The sequence below is a fragment of the Phocoena sinus genome, chromosome 1 (genome assembly GCF_008692025.1).
Source record: "Phocoena sinus isolate mPhoSin1 chromosome 1, mPhoSin1.pri, whole genome shotgun sequence".
Classification (NCBI taxonomy): domain Eukaryota; kingdom Metazoa; phylum Chordata; class Mammalia; order Artiodactyla; family Phocoenidae; genus Phocoena; species Phocoena sinus.
In genome coordinates this window covers 83,400,985-83,422,754 of record NC_045763.1, presented here as the reverse complement: position 1 = coordinate 83,422,754, position 21,770 = coordinate 83,400,985, and the positions used below count along the sequence as shown (strand labels likewise).

The following is a 21,770-nucleotide window of genomic DNA, read 5'->3' as shown; positions in this document are numbered from 1 at the left end:
ATTTTGCCTATCATTTAGTCAAAAGTCATCCTTAGGTCATACCTTACTTTTTTTTTGTCACTAATGCCACCCCCACCAATCATCTGCTAAAGGGTAAGAAGAGGGAGAGAGGAGGAGGACCTAACTATATCTGTAACCTTGGATGCAGCTATACCAAAATATAAATGTATGTTTGAATTCCCAAAGAACCCCAAAATCTTCTTTCCTTTTTTAAATTTAAGTCAGAATTCTGTTACAGGAAAGACCTTCACTCATATAAATTTTAGTCTAAAATACATAGTACATATTTGGCACTCCCCAAACACTGGTTCTCTTCTCTTCCTTTTCCCTCATATCCTCATTTTGTTAACCTTAGCTTCTCAGTTACTAAATCAACATTTACTGAAAAATGACCAGGTACAAGACCTTTTCTAGACCTTAAGATATAATGTGATTAGATTTATTTCTTCAAGAGGAGCAGGGCTTCTTGAAGGCAGTACCTTCTACTCATAATGCCCTCCTTTTCTCTTGAGCCATCATTCCATACACTCCTCAGGCTTCAAAATACAGCTCAAGTACCAACTCCTGTGGTTACAAGCAACTCTTACAACTCTAGATCTGACCATTTCCTTCTTTAAACTTTCACTAGACTAACAGTATCATACAGTTTGTAACATACAGTTCATAGGTTAGTTATACTCTTGGAGTAGAATTGAAAAATTAGTGGGGAAAGGAAAGAGAAGCATTAGAACTCTTTCCTTTTAAACAATTAGAATTTTAGTGTTTAGAATGATCCTTACAGCCCAAAGGAATCTGGCAATAAGTTACTTCTACAGAATATAACTTAAAATCAGCTAACCATCAATTAATTCCCCCCTTTCCCAATTCATTTCACTAACTTAAACCAAATATATTATTCAAATTAATTATAAAACACTTACTCTTCTTTCGTCAACTGATTTTGCTGCAAGAATCATTCCTTCCAAACACTTTGAAATGATAGGAATAACTTTGCGTTCTGAGTCTGCAAATCCTCTGTAACACTCACTGAGTTTAATAGTCCTTCTTTCATCCATTTCTTGTAGTTGCTAATAATTAGAAATTTTAAAAAAAAAGGAAAACTGAATTTTCTTTTCCTTCTGAAGCAGCCCCCTTCCAAAAAAAAACAAACCCCTAAAGATTCTACCCTAACAGTTACACTGTTGTAAATACCTTTTAACAAGTGCTACAGACCTAAAGTACTTAAAACTTGAGGTCTGTGAAGTAGCAAAAATATATATATATATATACAAGGCTTTTAGTATATCCTAAAACCAGGTGACAACAGTTTTCAAGCCTTCTAAAGGACCCCCTACAGGCTACCAGATCTCTGCCTCATACAACCTCCACCATTCATTCTTCAGTCAGAGCAGTTATTGTTGTTTATGCTTCTAGGAAAAGTTTCATTTTAACACAAAATTTTGACGCATTTTTTTTTCCTTTTTAAGCAACTGGCATAAAACATATACAAGGGTGAGCATTCTAAACCCTTAAGTTAGTTCAGAACATTTTGGTAAGATCTGACTGGACCAAGAATCCACAGTTGACCGCATACCAATGGGTACCCAAACCTACCACATTCTACAGCTCAAAGTGACTATTGAAACGTTGGAGACATAAGAGGAAAAACAAGAAGCCACAAGGTCAAAGTGATACATGTATGGAATCCCTACAATTCAAAAATTCATTGGCACATGGCACTAAGAATTATGCCAGGACACAATTATACCGAATAACTTAAAGGCATTTTTTGACACTTCTTATTTGTCAACAATGACCTTTCTTTCTCATAGGAAGCAACTACACTGCTGAAGTCCCCTAGCTTCCAAAGCCTTCATACTACTTTTTTCCTCTTTACTTCCCAAAGCCTGGCAATTTATTTTGAGACCTGCATTTTCACAAAAGAACTGCGCCCAGCATCACAAAGTGGCAAGACTGCTCCATAGCAAAGGACAAACAAAAGGATCAAGCCCCAAAACACAGAAAAGCAGTGGATCTCCAAGTTAAGGTCTCCCCAGAATACGAAGGCATAGCTGGTAAATTTAGAAAAGCACCACTGAGTGAGGACAGGCTGACTAGATGCTCTGGATTAAATGACTGAAATCTGATACCCTCTCTAGTCCACCACCTCTCACTATGCTTCCTTTGTACTTCTAACTTGCCTCCAAGAAAAAAAAAGGTGTATTTGGACTGACACTCTTTTCACAAAAGCTCTGCTCTCCCAGGTACTACTGTTTTCAACACTGTTTCACTAAATCCCTTTTCTCTAATTTCTCTCCTTTCTAGAATAGGCGGTAACATAATTTAACCTCCGGAGTCCTTACCTGAGGGCCGTTTGGCAAATAGTATCATCAAATGATGATGGATGGGATTTATAAGCCTGAATTACATTTATGATCTGGCAGCTAGGAAGATAAGCAGGCAAAAACCAGGCTAGCAAATGCATTTCTTAAGTTTTATTTCTGCCATCTGGACTAATGCCAATGATTCTGTTATAGTGTCAAAAAGCTACATCCAAATTCTAAGTGAGCAGACTACAATACACAATTCCAATGAATTCTCCCATCTCATAAGACTTAATAATGTAGTATTAAAATTTATCTAGAAAATGTCATTGTTTGAGTGAACTGTTTAATATACTACTAATAAATCTCTAGAAAAATCTGTGATTTCAGTCAGAAAAAATCTACTTTTCACATCTATAATCATAAATTTCTTATCACCAATCTTGAGGACTAACTAGTGAATCTAGAAACATTCTGATTGATGCCTGAAATTTTGAAGTTTACATTTAAAGACTAGCTCTTCCGTATATAAAATTAGGTGAATTTCACATCTCTAAATTTTACCTTGTAAATCTGAGGAATCACTACGTAGAAATGTTTGTGCTGTTCTCCATTGAAGTTTTGTAATTGTGCAGCATATTCATTCTTATTTTCGTCAGCCATATGTGTACGTAGATTCAACTGCTGTTTAGCCTAGAAGCAAATTGGTCCAAATCATCACCAACGACAAGACGAGCAACAAAATCACAGCTAATTCACTTTTCTAGAAGTTATACTAAAATGAGACTTTTTCTAACTACTGATATCATTTAAAAGTAAAGGAGAGGCTTACAGATCTTATGGCCAGTCTCCCTGTTGCAATATTCCCTTTTTCTTACTGCAATAATAAATCCTCCCCCTTACAATAATCCATGAAAATAAAGTTTCTCCTTAACAAATTCAGATTTTTTTAATTAAATAAATGACAACACTATGGTTTGAAATAGTAAGCTTTTAATCAGAAGAGAAAAATAGCATCAGGAATAATTTAGACAGTTACAAAGTTAGCAGTAAAACATTTCTTTAAACATAATCCAGTTATATCCAACTCAGAACCACAGTGAAACCAAATAATAGTAAAAATGGGATTTGGGGATAATGTAATGCTTAACAATAATTTCTACTGCTATACAAATCCACAGGTACTTTATCTAAGGAATGCTTATTTAGAATATAGTTCTGTTCATCTCAAGGAAGGTCTTATAGAAATGCTTTTTGAATGAGAATATTAGTACCATCTACTGATTCATTGGTGAGAACATCAGAATATAAACAGCACAAATCTAGATTTATTGGAGGGGAATCTAAACAATTTTCTCAATTGTTATAAAGTAATAGAAAAAAACAAAATAAGAATTGAAAAATTTTCAGTGTTCCAACCTATAAATCATGTTAGATGAGAGTGCTTTGAAAATTATATCAATAAAAGCACATTGTGAATACACTTCATTATTCTAATTCTAGTTTTTACAATTGTAATCCCTAACCTTCTAACAGTAGGTCTACAAGTTAGTTCTTCTGAACTCAGAAACAAACCGACCTACAGAAATACATGGCAGTCAAGACCTCAGATAAGTCCACAAAAATCCATTTAATCCACAGTGTACTTGAAAATTAAAATAAATAAGTACTATGAAAACTAAACACCATGGCCGAAAATATTTCTACAGAAAAATACACTTCAAGTTCTAACCTGGGATCGTAAGTACACATTCATTCACTGCTTTCCCTTTTCTCCCTCCTCTCACAAACTATGATGGAATAAAAGGTTTCCAGAATATTCCCTACCCACAATGGTTCTTTCAGGGGAAGCTCCTCATGTTCCAAGTCACTGGCTGTGACTCCCAAGGCCTGGGAGAAAGGCTCCAGCAGGTTATGTAAGAGAATAAGGCTAGAAGCTAAAACAATTGACACCTTCCCTGCCATATTCTGGGTTTCACATCTACTGCCTTTCCTTTCTTTCTTTCTTTTTCTTTTTATATTTCATCAAATTTTTTTAAATTTTAATTGTGGCAAAATACACGTAACATAAAATTTACCATCTTAATCATTTTTAAGTGTACAGTTTGATAGTGTTACATATATTCACGGTTTTGTGCAACTGACTTCCTTTTCTTTAGGAAGATACTCGGCCTGCTCCCTCTTCACCTGTTTTTTTATGCTTTATTTTTAAACTTTCATAAGTAGTTACTTGAAACTATGTTACCTTCCCTTCCTGGTCACTTAAAACAGAATTCCTCTACTCTCTGGTATCTAAAGTAAAACCTCAAAGTTTTCCTAATTCTCTAATAATTAAAGGGGTTGCAAACAAATAAGAATAAAAAAGGAAGATATAAACATAAAAATTCTGAACTAGTTAGGTGAAACTAACTAGTAGACATGTTATATCTAGATTTCAAGATGTCTGACCTGTCTCTAAAGATATCTTTATAGACAAAATGAGTAAGTTAAAAATGAGAGCCCAGTTAAAGAGTTCGCCTAACTTGCCTAGTACATAAACTATGTATTCAATTGATGTTTGATAGTAAGTCAAGGGAGTTCTTAAGGAGTCAATGTCAACCACCAAGGAAGTTTCCCATATATAAAATAGGGCTGTTTGCAAGTGTTGTGGTCCACATTTTTATCAAGTAATGATAACACATTATGTGTATGACATGATACCTGGAAGGAAATTAATATAGTGGATGATCAAAATCAGGATCCAAAAATCTTAACAGCAGGATCAAATCTAATAATTGATACAGATGTAGCATATACGTTTAAAAGACCAACAGTACAAGTTCTGTCTGAGACACATATTCTTATACCACACCATATGTGAAAAGACATGGGGATTTCAGTTAACCATAAACTCAATGAGAGTCAAGCCAAACAATGTGGTTGCCCAAAAAGCTGATATACATTTAGGGTATAATTAACATAAATTTAGTGTTCAAAACAAAGGATGTAATTAAACTCAGAACTGATCAGACTGAACTATACCAAATTTGAGGTAACAAAGAATATTGTTTAAATTGGTATCCAAGGAAAGTAGTAACTTGAAGATGTCTGAAAAGTAACTTGAAGATATTTCATATGTGCAATAGGTGAAGAAACACAATAGTTCATCTAGGGGTAGATAATCTGCTACAAATATCTAAAAACCTATTTTGAGAAAAATATAGATTTGTTATTTTTCTGGTACCTCAAAGAAACTAAAGCTGAACAGGGAGACAAATGGGGTCAATATTAAGGAAATGGTATTTTTTTTAAAAAAATGAACAGACTATTTTAAGACTCTATATTCCCAATAACAGGGAACTTACTATCATAAGAGATATGTTATTAAAAATAGGGTAGACAAGATAAACGCCATCATAAGTTATACTAGAAGAACTTTAAGGTAACTGTAACCTGAAATGTATATGATTTTGGGGTTTTTAAAAACTGGTAAAGAAAATGGAAGGTAGAAAATAAATTATTCCTTTCTTCTTGCTTTTCCTTGTTCTGATGCTATAGGAAATTACAAAATTCTAAGGAGAAAATATACTAATGTTGGGCCTTTGTATATACAAAAACATGGAGTAAGGTTCATCTATTTTTCAAAGTCCCAACATTTCAGCACTATCACTGGGTCAAATGTCCTAAGATAAAGAGCATACAGCAGGGGAGAAGGAGAAGCTAAGCAGCAAAAGTTACAGGGCTGATCCTACCAACAGTAATGTTACAGAACATCTGGCCCAGAATCAGTCAGTGAATGACAAGAGAGAATTCAGTTTTCCAAAATGAATGACTGAATTAATCAAATAATAAACAAATAGTTGATATCACACTTCTGACAGTTTTATCATGTTTTCCCTTCTGTATACTTGGGAAGCACACTATCCAGCCTCTATTTGCATACCCCATCAACATACCTTAGACTTTCTATCTTATTTTTAAATAGGATAGAAGCTCATTCCTAATAGCAACTATGTCTTTCCTATACACTCAGAATGCAGCTGACATTAATATATTAATTTTATTCTAATTATTTTCTCAGACCACTATGTGTAAAGTATGCAAATATTTGTGTATCTTAGATTTAGATGTAGTGTATCTCTTGAGGAAACTCTAATACCAACACAAATATTGTAACTACTCTCCATATGCAAGTAATAATATTTTGATATTAAAGTCAGTTTGGATTATTTCTTACCTTTTCAACATCTGCCTTGGTTGCGTTAGTATCATTATCCAATCTTTCATAACTCTGTTGTGCCTTCTCTGCCTCTCTACATTCTCTTTCAAATTTCTTTTTACTCTGTTAAAAAAAATTAAAATGTGGAAAAATAAAGTTAGATTTACCTCATTTATAAGTTAACAAATAATACTAAAATTTATATGGAACCATAAGAGACCCAGAATTGCCAAAGTAATCCTGAGGAAAAAGAACAAAGCTGGAAGCATAACCCTTCTAGATTCCAGACAATACTATAAAGCTACAGTTATCAAAACAGCATGGTATTAGCACAAAAAAAAGACATGGATCAATGGAACAGAAAAGAGAGCCCAGAAATAAACCCACACACCTACGACACACCTCTATGACAAAGGAGGCAAGAATATACAATGGAGAAAAGACAGCCTCTTTAGCAAGTGGTGTTTGGAAAACTGGACAGCTACTTGTAAATCAATGAAATTAGAACACTCCCTCAACACCTTATATAAGAATAAATTTGAGGGCTTCCCTGGTGGCACAGTGGTTGAGAGTCTGCCTGCCAATGCAGGGGACACAGGTTCGTGCCCCAGTCCGGGAAGATCCCACATGCAGAGCGGCTGGGCCCGTGAGCCATGGCCGCTATGCCTGCGTGTCTGGAGCCTGTGCTCCACAACGGGAGAGGCCACAACAGTGAGAGGCCCACGTACCGCAAAAAAAAAATGAATAAATTCGAAATGTATTAAAGACCTAAACATAATACAGGACACCATTAAACTCCTAGAAGAGAACATAAGCAAAACATTCTCGGACATAAATCACAACAATACTTTCTTAGATCAGTCTCCTGAGGCAAAAGAAGTAAAAGCAAAACTAAACAAATGGGACCTAATCAAACTTAAAAGCTTTTGCAAAGGAAAGCATCAACAAAATAAAAAGACCTATGGAATGGGAGAAAATGTTTGCAAGTGATGTGACTGATAAGGGGTTAATATTCAAAATATATAAACAACTCATACACCTCAATATCAAAAAAACCACCCAGGGCTTCCCTGGTGGTGCAGTGGTTGAGAGTCCGCCTGCCGATGCAGGGGACACAGGTTCGTGCCCCGGTCTGGGAAGATCCCACATGCCGCGGAGCGGCTGGGCCCATGAGCCATGGCCACTGAGCCTGCGCGTCGGGAGCCTGTGCTCCGCAACGGGAGAGGCCACAACAGTGAGAGGCCCACATACTGCAAAAAAAAAAAAAAAAAAAAAAAAAAAAAAAAAAAAAAAAAAAAAAAAAACCACCCAATCAAAAAAAGGGCAGAAGACCTAGACATTTCTTCAAAGGAGACATAAAGATGTCCAACAGCCACATGAAAAGGTGCTCAACATAGCTAATTATTAGAGAAATGCAAACAAAACCACAATGAAGTATCACCTCACACTGGTCAGAATGACTATCATCAAAAAAGTCTACAAATAATAAACACTGGAGAGAGTGTGGAGAAAAGGGAATTGTCCTACAAGGTGGGAATGCGAATTGGTGTAGCCACTGTGGAAAACAGTATGCAGGTTTCTCAAGAAACTAACATATGATCCAGCAGTCCCACTCCTGGGCATGTATCCAGAAAAGACGAAAACTCTAATTTGAAAAGATACATACATCCCAATGTTCACAGTAGCACCATTTACAATAGCTATGCCATGGAAACGACCCAAATGCCTATCAACAGACAACTGGTTTAAGAAGATGTGCTATAGGGGCTTCCCTGGTGGCGCAGTGGTTGGGAGTCCGCCTGCTGATGCAGGAGACGTGGGTTCGTGCCCCGGTATGCGAGGATCCCACATGCTGCGGAGTGGCTGGGCCCATGAGCCATGGCTGCTGAGCCTGCGCGTCCAGAGCCTGTGCTCCGCAACGGGAGAGGCCACATCAGTGAGGGGCCCGCGTAACACACACACACAAAAAAAAGATGTGCTATATATATACAATGGGATATTACTCAGCCATAAAGAAAAGAATGAAATATTATCATATGTAGCAACATGGATGGACCTGGAATATCATACTAAGCAGACTAAGTCAGACAAATATTATATGATATCACTTATAAGTGGAATCTAAAAAATAATACAAGTGAATGTATATACAAAATAGAAACAGACTCACAGACATAGAAAACAAACTTATGGTTACCAAAGGGGAAAGGGAATAGGGGGATAAATTAGGAGTATGGGGTTAACAGATATAAATTACTATACATAAAACAGATAAGCAACAGGATTTACTATACAGCACAAGGAACTATATTCAATATCTTATAATAACCTATACAGGAAAATAATCTGAAAGAATTTATATATAACTGAATAATTTTGCTGTACATCTGAAACCAACACAATATTGTAAACCAACTATACCTCAATAAAAAAGAAAGTAACTTTAAGGTATTGCCACTGTGTATTGTGTAAAATTACACACTACAAGTAAAATTTTTCTAAATTAGCAAAGAATTTTACTATTACAAACCATGTGCCTTAAATATCAGACGTCATAAGACTGTGAAGAAAAAAAGCATAGGCATGACTGAGTTAATATTTATTATGTATCTCAATCTCTTTATAATAAGAAAAATAATCATATATATTTTGTAATTTTTTATTTTAAGCTCATCTTAAGCATGACTTTTTTGGTTTGTTTGGGGTTTTTTGTTTGGTTTTTATATGTTTGGTTGATTGGTTTTGGTGTTTGCTTCTTTTCTTTTTTTTTTTTGATGGAGTCCCAATGTAGCTTAGAACGTGGAAACATCCCTCCAAAGTGGTTTTGTGTTGTTTCTTCCAAGTGTCCCAGGAATACCATCTGCCCAGAATGACCTCTAAAATTTTTTTAATTCAAATTAGTATGACTTTGCAAAACCTATTCACAACTGAGCATATATTTACTTTCCTGTGTATTTTTTTATCCTGAAGTTAATGTCTTTTTCTAAAAAATTTGCTTTAGTTTTCAATGTACTTTTCTCTAATTCAACCCTAGTGTCCCCAATTCTTTACATCTCTCCTCAGTTAATTCAAACATATTCTGAATTCTATCAATTTTATCTTCTTAATGAAATCAAGAACCCAGAGGTTTGTAACCTGTTAAAATTTGAACTGGTTACCAAACTAGGCCTACTGAATAACTGTTACCTTGGGATTTCCCTTCACCATTTCCTGGGGATTCCTTTCAATTCTCCCTTAATTCGAATCTCCTATTTCCTAGTTCCACACCTGCCCCTTTCTTGGTTCATTTCTCTATTTTGCTAGAACACATTCAGCAGTAGCTTCCTAAAAGAAGCTTCCTAAAAGAGATAATTGTTTAAGTCTCCATGACTGAAAATGCCTTTCCATCTGTTTTAATTGATAAAATTTGGCCAGGTATGAAACTCTAAGTAGGAAATCTTCTTTCTTCAGAAATGTAAAAGTACCACTCCACTGTCTTCTGGCTTCCTGATCCCATTCTGATCCCTGATCCTTTGCATAAAATATGTTTATTTTGTTTTGTTTTTTCTCTCTGGAGGTTAGTAGGATCTTCTCTCTCTCCTAATTGTTCTGAAATTTCATGAAGATATGTCTTGCTGTGAATCCACTGTGCTGAGCACCTGGAAAATCCTTTCCATCTGGAAACTCATGTCTTTCTGTTCTGGGGAAATTTTCTTGAATTAATTTTGCCTATACATTTTCTATGTTTTCTCTTTTTTAAGATGCTTATTATCTTGAAAATGAACCTATAGGATGAGTCCCTCTAATTCTCTTATATTTTCTCTCATATTTTCAATCTCTGTCATTTTGCTCTACTTTGAGAGATTTCTTCAATTTCACTCTTTCTAGTGAGCTTTTCATTTCTGCTACCATAAAGTTCTTTTTTGTTCTTTATATGTTCCTTTCTTAATAGTATCTTGTTCCTATTTCATGGATGTAATAACTTCTCTATTCCCTATGAAAATGTTAATAGTTCTGGGTTTTGCTTGTTTTTGCTTTTTAATTTCTATTTCCTTTCACAGTCACTGTTTCTTCAAAGTTGCTTTTTTTTCTGCATACTAGTTTTTCTGCATACTCTGGTGTTTACATTAGATTTTTTTTTAAATGTCTGGGGATACCTGCCTATCTGCTCTTATTTTAAAAGCTAATTGGATTATGGCCTTTTCCTCTACAGTGATAAGGCCAGGCAGTTTCCTTGGAGAAACCATGGTGCCTGTATCTTTAAGTCTTTCCTCTCAAACTAATTAAAATCCACAGAAGAGACTCTTCCAATTTCTTGTCTGGAAAATATATGCCTTGCTACCTGTATTCTGAGAATTACTCAGAAGAAAGCACAGGATGTCAACATTTTCTATTTACCTAACCAGTTACAATGTCAATTTCTTGTCTTGAGGATTACAAAACTATTCAGATAGTGCAAACCTCATAACTACAAGGTCGAAAGGTTTATATTTCTCACAGGATACCTCCTACTCCTTGACCTTCAGATAGAGACAAGGTTCTTCGCTACCTCCCTTGGCCAGTAGGCAGAGTTCCTGCCACCTTTCACTAAAGGTTTAGTCCTTCAGAGTCAAACTTTATACAGGGATTTCAGTTCCAACTCTCCAAACATACAGAGTTAAAACCTAAACTTTGTCAGTGTGTGAGTACTAAACCCCAAGCCCTTAGCAAGGTCCTGTAAACCATACCCCAAAACCTCTAGAACCACTTTTCAAATGCCACTGTATCAGCTCACACAACTATTGCTCTGGCTTTTAGTTTACCCTTAGTTTCCAGGGTAAAAATTTTAAATGTACTTACTATTTTTATTAGTATGAGATATCAAATGAGATACATAAAATTTATTCAAAGCATAAATATATCTGAATATACATAATATACAGAATGTCACTTTCCTGTGAAGATTAAAATTAAATTTCCACAGTTAATTCTCTGAAACTCAGTTCAGAGCTGTGTTTTCAAATTGACCAGCTATCTACTAATTTTGGTGTAATTTGAGGCAACTCATATACAACAATACTTTTTTTTTTTTGCGGTACACGGGCCTCTCACTGCTGTGGCCTCTCCCGTTGTGGAGCACAGACTCCGGACGCGCAGGCTCAGCGGCCATGGCTCACAGGCCCAGCCGCTCCGCGGCATGTGGGATCTTCCCGGACCGGGGCACAAACCCGTGTCCCCTGCATCAGCAGGCGGCCTCTCAACCACTGCGCCGCCAGGGAAGCCCACAACAATACTTTTATATTAAGTGTCCTATTGTTTGTGAAAAAAAATCTACCTACTAATTTCCTTGCAACAGCAAAAGAATCATGAGTACAGTAATATTAAAAATACTCCTTCCCTGAAAGATATTATATCATTATACAATACAGGGATATACTCCAGAAAAGATTCTCCTTTCTTCATCCTTTGTGTCACAGACTAATCAACAGCCACATCTACTCCCCTATTCTTTCTCAGAAGAGCCCACCTCCCTGTACGGAGGCTGAAAAGAGCTGGTAACTTGCTTTACCAGCCTTTCCACAGCTGGGGCATGGTCAAGTAATCTAATCCTGTCAAAGGCACCCATGAAGAATTCTGCTGGGGTTTTCTGGGAAAGCTTTCCTTCCCTGATAAGAGGAAACAGAAGAGAAATGCTTCCTCTCTCCTGCTTCTGCATGCAGCTGAATGAGGATGTGGTGCTTGGCTGTTTAAATCAACTGTTGACCATAAAGGGACAAGCCTGAGGGAAAAGGCCATGGTCAAGACAGCAACGTGGACAGATAGAAAAAGCAGCCTTGGTGACATCACTGAGCTACTGACCAACTCTAGAACTGACCTGTTTCCAAGCTTTGTTCTTATAAACTCATATGATCTGTTACTTGGAACCACCTGATAGACCTGCCATTTCTGATGCTTCAATCTTCTCAATCTCTGACCATTCCTTCAAAATCTTCTTCACAGGCTACTGTCTTCTGCCCTCAACTTAAATGTCAGTGGGGCCTATTTTGTTTATCCTGGGTTAATAACTGTCTTTAAATTTTTTTTTCTCAATGTTCAATATTCTGTCACTAATTCAAGCTTTCTCTCCTAGTTCTTTAAATATCCTCTCAATTATTGCAAACATGTTAGGAATTTTACAATTTCGTTTTCTTGATTAGACATGAAGACATGGGACTATAAAAGGCATCCTGCACATATTTCTACATATTACACAGAAATTATATTTGTGTCTCTTTCTTATTAGACTGCAGGCTCCACAAAAACAAGACCATATCATATTTGCTTTTGTACCAGACTCAATACATGTTACAGATGCCTTCAATAAACATGAGTTGAGCTGAATTCACCTTTATTTCACAATATTGTTAACGCCTTAAAGAAATCTCTCCTACATTTTTTGACACTTGTTTTTTATGACCCTTATGACTTTTGCTTAATAACTAACAATTGTTCTAAAGGTAAGTCAGCACATATCAACAGGAATGATTTGTGTCTAACTCCAGTTTTTAAAGGGACCAATAACTCATGAGTGTAGGAGTCTGTTATTTTGTGCAAATGAAAGACACACATACATACACATTCATTGGGTGGCAGATACTAAGGATGCTAGTTAAGGCAATTTAAAATTTAATAAATGTAAACACTCCCTAGAAGTCTTTCTGAAACCAATTAGAAAGAAAATCAAAACAAAAATGAAAAGAGACTATTAATGTACCTAAGAATTCTCAATCAGTACTGGTGATTAGAATTTACATCAGTGACAGTTTATATAGTAAAAATTTAATCTAAGCTTTTAATCCGTGCCTTTAAAAAAGAAAGAAAAAAAGCTGAAAGCTGTGCACGTATATGCATACGTTTTTTTTTTTTAATCTCAGACTTGTCCTTTTTCCAACAACCACAAGCTAAATTAACATGAAAAACTCCCTTCAGCATAATTTTCAAGGAATACAGTGTCCATCATAAAAATATGCAGGGAAAGAGTAAACTGCTTGCTAACATGAGGGTTCAAGAAAGAATATTAACCCTATACGACAGCACATCATTTGGCATAACGTTTTAAGTAAAGAAGATAAAATGTTCCATGTAAACATCTTGGTTTTCAAATGACTGTATGCCAGAATATTTAAGAAAAACCACATTAATAAGTACCTCTGGAAAGTTTTTAAAGTAAATAATTATTATGCTTTTATAATTTTGCCCTATAAAGTACTTTATTTCCTACAGTAAGATAGTCTATGACCAGCAGCCCAGTACTAGAAACACTCAATTATAGAATCACTGAACTGGAAGAAACATTTCATATAATCTAGTTCACTGTCTTCATTTTTCATTTGCTAAAACTGAAGTCAAGAAAAAATCAGGTGCTAAGGAAAAGGCAGAATTAGAATCTAGTTTCTCTTAGTCTCAGTCACATGGTCTTCCAGGACATATCAATATTTCCTTATTACTTCTATCCTCTATCAATATTTTATAGTAACAATGGCAAAGTCAAAAAGAATCTTCCTAAATGTTTACAATTATCTGAAGATTATAGAATTGGTACAAGTACAGAACCATGTAGAAAAAAGGAAAACAGACAAAATGGTCTCATATTCTCTACTTACACCAATGTCAAATTATAAATAATACTACATTGAGAAATATTAAACTCAAATAGATATGAAGCATAAGAGCATTTAGAGCTAAATGCTACAAAATTTTATGTTAAACATGAAAACACTATAACTCACATTATCCATCTGTTTCCAGCACATGTCAAGGTATTGCTGAGCTTTTCGTCCCTCTTGAAGATGCTGAAGATCATAACAACAACCAAAAAAACAAACAAAACAAATTTTTAAATTACAATACCAATTAAAGCCTAAAGTCCCCAAAAGGCTTTTCACTTAATTTTTTTTCAAGGTACTAATTATGTAAACTTTATCAAGACTTAGGAATAGATTATTAGTAAAGCAAAAATTCTCTAAAATGCATTTTATAGACTATTATTTAAATATTTTAAATATAATATTTAAGACAGATATAATCTCTTGGAAAATACATGATTATCTAAATAGGGGTTGACAAAGTTTTCTATAAAGGGTCAAATAAACATTTTAGGCTTTGCAAACCACACGGTCTCTGTCTCTGTTACAAATATTCAACTCTGCTAATATAATGCAAAAGCAGCCACACACAATATATAAGTGAATGAGTGTGCGCCTGTTCCAATAAAACTTTATGGTCACTAAAATTTGAATTTCATATAATTTTCACATGTCATAAAATATTCTTTTTTTCATTTTCTTTTCAACTATCTAAAAATGTAAAAACCATTCTTAGCTCATGGTAACTAGGAAACAAAAACAGGCAGTAAACTAGATTTGTCCCACTGGCTGGAATTTACCAAACCTCAGTCTTAAATCCAAAAGGATCACAAATTAGCAAGAATGTCTTGAGATAATTTTAGCTAGAAGAAATTTAGAGAAATAGAAAACCAGTTTATGCTGTATGACTATACATTATTTTAAAAAGCAAAGTAATTACTTCATTTCTGTGAAAATATTTCATATACTATTATAACTGTATAAAAATGACAAGAATTACCATTTTTCTTTCAGTTTTCAGATCATGAGCATATCTCATTAATTCACCATAAACTCTGTGCGCCATTTCTTCTGCTACTACTTCTCGCTGTCCTGCATAGTCATTTAACTCGTTAAGGATGTTAAAAAAGGCTATACACGAAGTAAACCTGACAAAAACATATTAAAAATGGTGAAATTTATTTTTACTTTCATTATAAATGTTTTTGTGAGGTATAGATTGAGCCTGATACTTAACAAATTTTAACATATTCAACCTAAATCTCAGCTACTAGCTCTAAATTAACTTTGTATGAAAAGAATCCTGCTTAAGCTCAAGTTGTACATGTTTATATATCTTCGGGCAGTCTTAATTTATAAATAAAAGGATATTTGGGGTCAAAAAATAATAAGAATACTACCTGCAGGCTCTTTTAGCATACTGTGATCTCTTAAGTTGCCAATTAACTGCCCTGAGCTTGGGAATGAACTTGGTTGGATTCCTAGGCTTGGCAGCTGAACCTATTACAGAGATGATATGCTTGCTCTAGAGGACAGAACCTGCCAATTATACCACTCAAATGCATCTTGATGGGTGATCTACAGAACAATTTTGCTATCAGCTCTGGACACAGCTGCCTGTATGCCTGCCCACATCCTGAATGCAACTGAAGTGCCGCTATGGTTGGCACCACAGAGGGGTAAGAAGGGGCAAAAATAAGGGTAAAAAGAATGTGTGCGGAGGGAAGGAGAGAAACAAAGAGAATCACTGTATTAAAATGTATAGATCTACTTGAATACACTGCCGGAACACTCTTACATAAGCTGAAGGTGGACAGCTCAGCTAGGACTCCATTAACACTAAACCTGAGAATCCTCTAACAACTGACAATTACACACAAAGTTACAACCATCCATGTATCCCCCTGTTTAAGAATGCCAAAAAGCTCATAGGCAAAGGTTTACTCATAGGCAAACCTTTTATTCAGAGTTCCAAAATTACCCTGAAAACCTTATTCCTTTTCATTACCCCTTTAAACCAACCAGCCAAATTGTTTTACTACTTGTAAAAGTAAAAGCAAGAATCTAACAAGCTGACAGCTACAAAATAAAGTATGGAAAAAATACCCTTTTCTTCTGGAGACTACATCATTCAAGTGGAGTCCCAGTCCACCTATTACTTAGAAATCACACTTCAACTATTCTAAAAAGCTATTATCAAGCCCACTGAAGTATGCAACCTCGTAAGAAAAAACAGTAGTTTCCTCTTTCATAAACATTATGATTTTTTATTAAAATAAACTTTTAAAAATCTTTATAAAAAGCTAATGGCATAATATTTATTTTACTAAATAACAAAAATATAGGTTTTCTTTTAAATTTTAATATGCAACCGTAAATAGGTATATAATTTACCTTGGCTCTTCATCTTTGGTGGAACGTTTGGGACAGTACTTCTTAACCAGATTTCTATAGGAAGAAGATTTTTAAAAATTTACTAATATACTGTTGTTGAAATTCAAATACTCTAAAAGTTTCCAATTTCATTATATGAAGAATTTAATGATGGAAAAAAATTAAGACAGCAACATGATCACCTATTACCATCATAATAGACAATCATTACTTACATTTTCTCGTTAAAATACTAATTCCTGTAGAAAGAAATGTTATTTCTATGTTTATACGAGTGTAATAGTAACAATTTGGTTGATTATGCTATCAAACTAAAAAGAATTAAGAGGAAGAATAAAAGAAACAAAGTACACAGTATATGAAACAAAGTACTCAGTATATGAAACTGAGTTATGGCAGAAAGACACGTATTTCAAGGAAATACTATCATTATTTTCTTTTGTAAATCAGGGATTATAATACTAACTAAGGTAAAATGTAAACAGATGCGGACCCACTACAGGATAAAAGAACAGTTCGTCAGTATCCTCTGTAACTCTACTTTTATATGAAAATCACTATGTGATCCTTAACCTTCTCTTTCTTTAGGCAAATGAATTAATTCCAATTGTAACTTTCTCTGCCTGTATCTATGTCCATTCTTGACAGTCTCGGACTAGAATGCTACCTCATTTCATCTTTGCAAAATCAGAGGCAGACAAGCACATGGACTCTGGAGTCAAACTGGACTACGTGGGTTTTGTGTGGCTTCTGTGTGACCTTGGGCAATTTACTCACACTCTTTGTGCCCAGTTTTCTATAAATGGTGATACACAGTACCTCTAACCCATAAGGTTATGAGAATTAAAGTAGACAATATTTGCAAAGCATTAACCACAGTCCTTTATACCACGCTCCTGAAAATATGATCCATGGACCAGTAAAGGTCCAGACTCCTCATTACCTATCCCACAACAAGCTAAGTACAGAAGTTGAGAGTAGTTTTATAAATGTTGAATCTAACAGTAAAAAAAGTAGGGCCTGTATTTCATATGTCTCTTCTTATGTCATTTTTTTCTAGCATTAAATTTTTATTGTATTTTATAAAAGCATCAGTAGAAACTTTAAAAGAAACTAGTCCATCATCACAATTTGAGATGTACTGGTTTAAACTATAATATCTATGGAAATCAGCAATTATGAGGTAACTGATTAACTTATTATGGTTATAACCACAGTCTCCAACCTATAAATGGGTTGCATTCTGGAAATTACTTTTAAAGTCAGTGATTTTCAACCATGAGTCCCTGAATTACTTTAAAAACAAGTCAAACTTGGGCGAAGAACATTCCAAAGAGCAAGCAGTTTCAAATTCTGAACATAATTTTGTATATCAACATTTTTTTTTTTTTTGTATATCAACATTTTAAGCATTGTTTAGAGTTATAGGCTATAATTGACATTTGTTGTCTATGCCTACCTGCATCACTCACTATGCTTTTTTATTCTGTAACAGTTTGTAGCAGACGTATTTCTGCTCATCAAAGAACCCTACTGGGCTTCCCTGGTGGTGCAGTGGTTGGGGGTCCGCCTGCCGATGCAGGGGACACGGGTTCATGCCCCGGTCCGGGAGGGTCCCACATGCTGCGGAGCGGCTGGGCCCGTGGGCCGTGGCCGCTGGGCCTGCGCGTCCGGAGCCTGTGCTCCGCAACGGGAGAGGCCGCAGCAGTGAGAGGCCCACGTACCGCAAAAAAAAATAAAGAAATAAAGAATCCTATTATTTCACACATTTTCCAGCACACTTGCAGTTAGGCAGAACCATGTGGCTAATTCTGTATAATGGGCTGTTAGCTCTTTACGTACTAAGCTAAAGCATTATAGCTCATGCATAAACGTCTGGGCTTATTCATTCCCTGATGAAGCAACTGTGGAGGCTTCATGTTAAGATCAAGGTGAAAACAGTATGGATTCTTGAGTTACCACATGGACTACTAGAGTTATCACCTAGCCTTGTGGCTGACTTTGCATGAGCAAGAAATAAGCTTTTGCTGCATAAAGTCCCTGAGATTTGGGAGTTATTATTCTAGTACAGCCTAGCATAACCTAAACTACAGCTCCTCTATTGTCACGTCTACGTAATTGTGGTGGGTTGGTCACATATAACAGTCCAGAAACACTTATTTGATCCAGGCCCATTAATCCAGGCCATAGTCAATGCTAAAATTTCTGTTGAAATTCTTGGTAAGATATGTTTTTCTTTTTTTTAATTTTTATTTTATATTGGAGTATAGTTAACAATGTTGTGTTAGTTTCAGGTGTACAGCAAAGTAATTCAGTTATACATATAAATATATCTATTCTTTTTCAAATTCTTTTCCCATTTAGGTGAATACTGAGCAGAGTTCCCTGTGCTGTACAACAGGTCCTTGTTGTTCATCAACATGTTCTCTTTATGCTGAAGCTAAGTTGATAAGACACAATCCTGGAGGCCCCACGTGTAAAGAGCCTACTTGGGTATTAAATCAACAGAAAGGACAACAAAACCAAGAGAAAAAGAGAGAAATTCTTACTTTTCTGAGTACCCAGATCCCTAAACTTTTCAGTCAAATAAGCCATAAATTCCTTTCTTTGATTAAACCAATATGACTTGGGCTTCTGACACTTGAAAGAATTATGACTACTACCACAGATATTAACACAAAAGTCTTAATGTACTCATAGCTTAAACACAGCATAAACAACACTAATTTGAACTCTAGCTTCTGGGAGGAAGAGCACAAATACCACAAGAGGGAAGGGGAAGAAGAAGAAAGTAATATTACTTTTACCTTTTGAGCATGCACAGTTAATCCTCAGCAATTTTTTAAAATTTGTCTTGCCTCTCTTATGTAAAGTCACCCATCTATGGGAAGCTCTTCCCAAGCCCCAATAAAGCCCTCAGAAACCATATACAAACCACTAAGACTCCATCCAAGCCTACCCTGCCACTAGAAAAACTACAGCATGGTCCAAAATGTTCTTGTATTCCACTAAATCAAAACTTCTATTCTAGGAAAACATATGCCCTAGAAGAAGACACAACAAATTATTAATAGTACTCATTTCTAGGGAGAGGGGCTGGGAAGTGACTAAAATTTAAATGTGTTACAGTGATCATATACTGTTTTTTTAATTTAAAAACAAATTAATGATAAAAGCATACCCAAAGAATTTATCCCCTCAAAGCAGCTGATCTCAGTTGGGCCTTCTAAGAAAACAGTCTGAAGTCGGCAAAAATACACACCAAGGTGTGACTGGTTACTAAGTCCCACAAATCCTTGCTTTGAATTTTTAACATAATATGCTTATTAGGTCAAATAAATCTCTGGCTTGTCTTAAATATGTAAGTGTAAAACAGGCAGGTTCCTCTTAAACTAAAAATATTTTAGGCAATTCATCTCTCTCAAGAAATCTGCCCTTAGGACCCTCTTGCACTGCTGGTGGGAATGTAAATTGATACAGCCACTATGGAGAACAGTATGGAGGTTCCTTAAAAAACTAAAAATAGAACTACCATATGACCCAGCAATCCCATTACTGGGCATATACCCTGAGAAAACCATAATTCACAAAGAGTTATGTTCCACAATGTTCACTGCAGCTCTATTTACAACAGCCAGGACATGGAAGCAACCTAAGTGTCCATCTACAGATGAATGGATAAAGATGTGACACATATATACAATGGAATATTACTCAGCCATAAAAAGAAAGGAAATTGAGTTATTTGTAGTGAGGTGGATGGACCTAGAGTCTGTCATACAGAGTGATGTCAGCAATAGAAAAACAAATACCGTATGCTAACACATATACATGGAATCTAAAAAAAAAAAAAAGGTTCTAAAGAACCTAGAGGCAGGACAGGAATAAAGATGCAGACATAGAGAATGGACTTGAGGACACGGGGAGGGGGAAGGGTAAGCTGGGATGAAGTGAGAGAGTGGCAGGGACATATATACACTACCAAATGTAAAATAGATAGCTAGTGGGAAGCAGCCACATAGCACAGGGAGATCAGCTCAGTGCTTTGTGACCACCTAGAGGGGTGGGATAGGGAGGGTGGGAGGGAGATGCAAGAGGGAGGAGATATTGTAATATATGTATATGTATACCTGATTCACTTTGTTATAAAGCAGAAACTAACACACCATTGTAAAGCAGTTATACTCCAATAAAGATGTTAAAAAAAAAAAGAAGAAATCTGCCCTTAGAACCCTCCTACACTGTTGGTGGGAATGTAATTGGTACAGCCACTACTGAGAACAGTATGGAGGTTCCTTAAGAAACTAAAAATAGAGCTACCATATGATCCAGCAATCCCACTCCTGGGCATATACTGGAGAAAAACATGGTTCGAAAGGATACATGCACCCCAGTGTTCACTGCAGCACTGTTTACAATAGCCAAGACATGGAAGCAACCTAAATATCCATTGACAGATTAGTGGATAAAGAAGATGTGGTACACATATACAACAGAATACTACTCAGCCATTAAAATGAATGAAATAATGCCAGCTGCAGCAACATGGATGGACCTGGAGATTATCATACTAAGTGAAGTAAATCAGACAGAGAAAGACAAATATCATATTATATTGCTTATATGCAGAATCTAAAAAAAAGATACAAATGAACTTATTTACAAAACAGAAACAGACTCACAGACTTAAAGAACAAACTTATAGTTATCTGGGGTGGGGGAGGGGAAAGGTGAGGGGGAGGGATAGACTGGGAGTTTGGGATTGACAGGTACACACTGCTGTATTGAAAATAAATATCCAACAAGGACCTACTGTCTCAGCTCAGTACTCTGTAATAACCTAAATAGAAAAAGAATTTGAAAAAGGATACGTGTATATGTGTAACGGAATCACTTTGCTGTACATCTGAAGCTAATACAACATTGTTAATCAACTATACTCCAATATAAAATAAATATTAAAAAAAAAAAAGAAAAAGAAATCTGCCCTTAGTGTCAGTTTCCCTAGGCTACTCTTTTTGAAATTTTCCTCTCTTCTAAGTCCAGAGATTCTCCAAGTAACCAATTATGATAGCAGTTTTTATATGTAAGACATGTTTTGAATAGCATGTTATGAATCAGGAATTAATTAAAACCAAGTTTTATACAGATACAATACATATTATAGAAATTATAATAGATGTCATAGATAAGCTAATACTTTGTTTTGATGTGTGTGTGTTTCATCCATGTTTTCTAAGAACCTTAGGATCATGCACTATGGATACAGAGGAATTAACACTCTTCCTTCAG

The 21,770-nt window shown here is 35.5% G+C and overlaps 1 protein-coding gene across 3 annotated transcripts in view; it reads right to left on the bottom strand.

Annotated features, from left to right (window-relative positions):
- FNBP1L (formin binding protein 1 like) overlaps positions 1 to 21,770 on the bottom strand; it is a 122,982-nt gene that overhangs the window by 20,447 nt on the left and 80,765 nt on the right. For all 3 annotated transcript variants that reach the window (XM_032653078.1, XM_032653085.1, XM_032653068.1), the window contains exons 3-8: positions 16,479 to 16,532; positions 15,085 to 15,232; positions 14,229 to 14,291; positions 6,520 to 6,624; positions 2,868 to 2,996; positions 921 to 1,067 (exon numbers count right to left, since the gene is read on the bottom strand). In XM_032653078.1, coding sequence (XP_032508969.1) covers positions 921 to 1,067; positions 2,868 to 2,996; positions 6,520 to 6,624; positions 14,229 to 14,291; positions 15,085 to 15,232; positions 16,479 to 16,532 — 646 coding nt within the window. The remainder of the gene's footprint in view (positions 1 to 920; positions 1,068 to 2,867; positions 2,997 to 6,519; positions 6,625 to 14,228; positions 14,292 to 15,084; positions 15,233 to 16,478; positions 16,533 to 21,770) is intronic.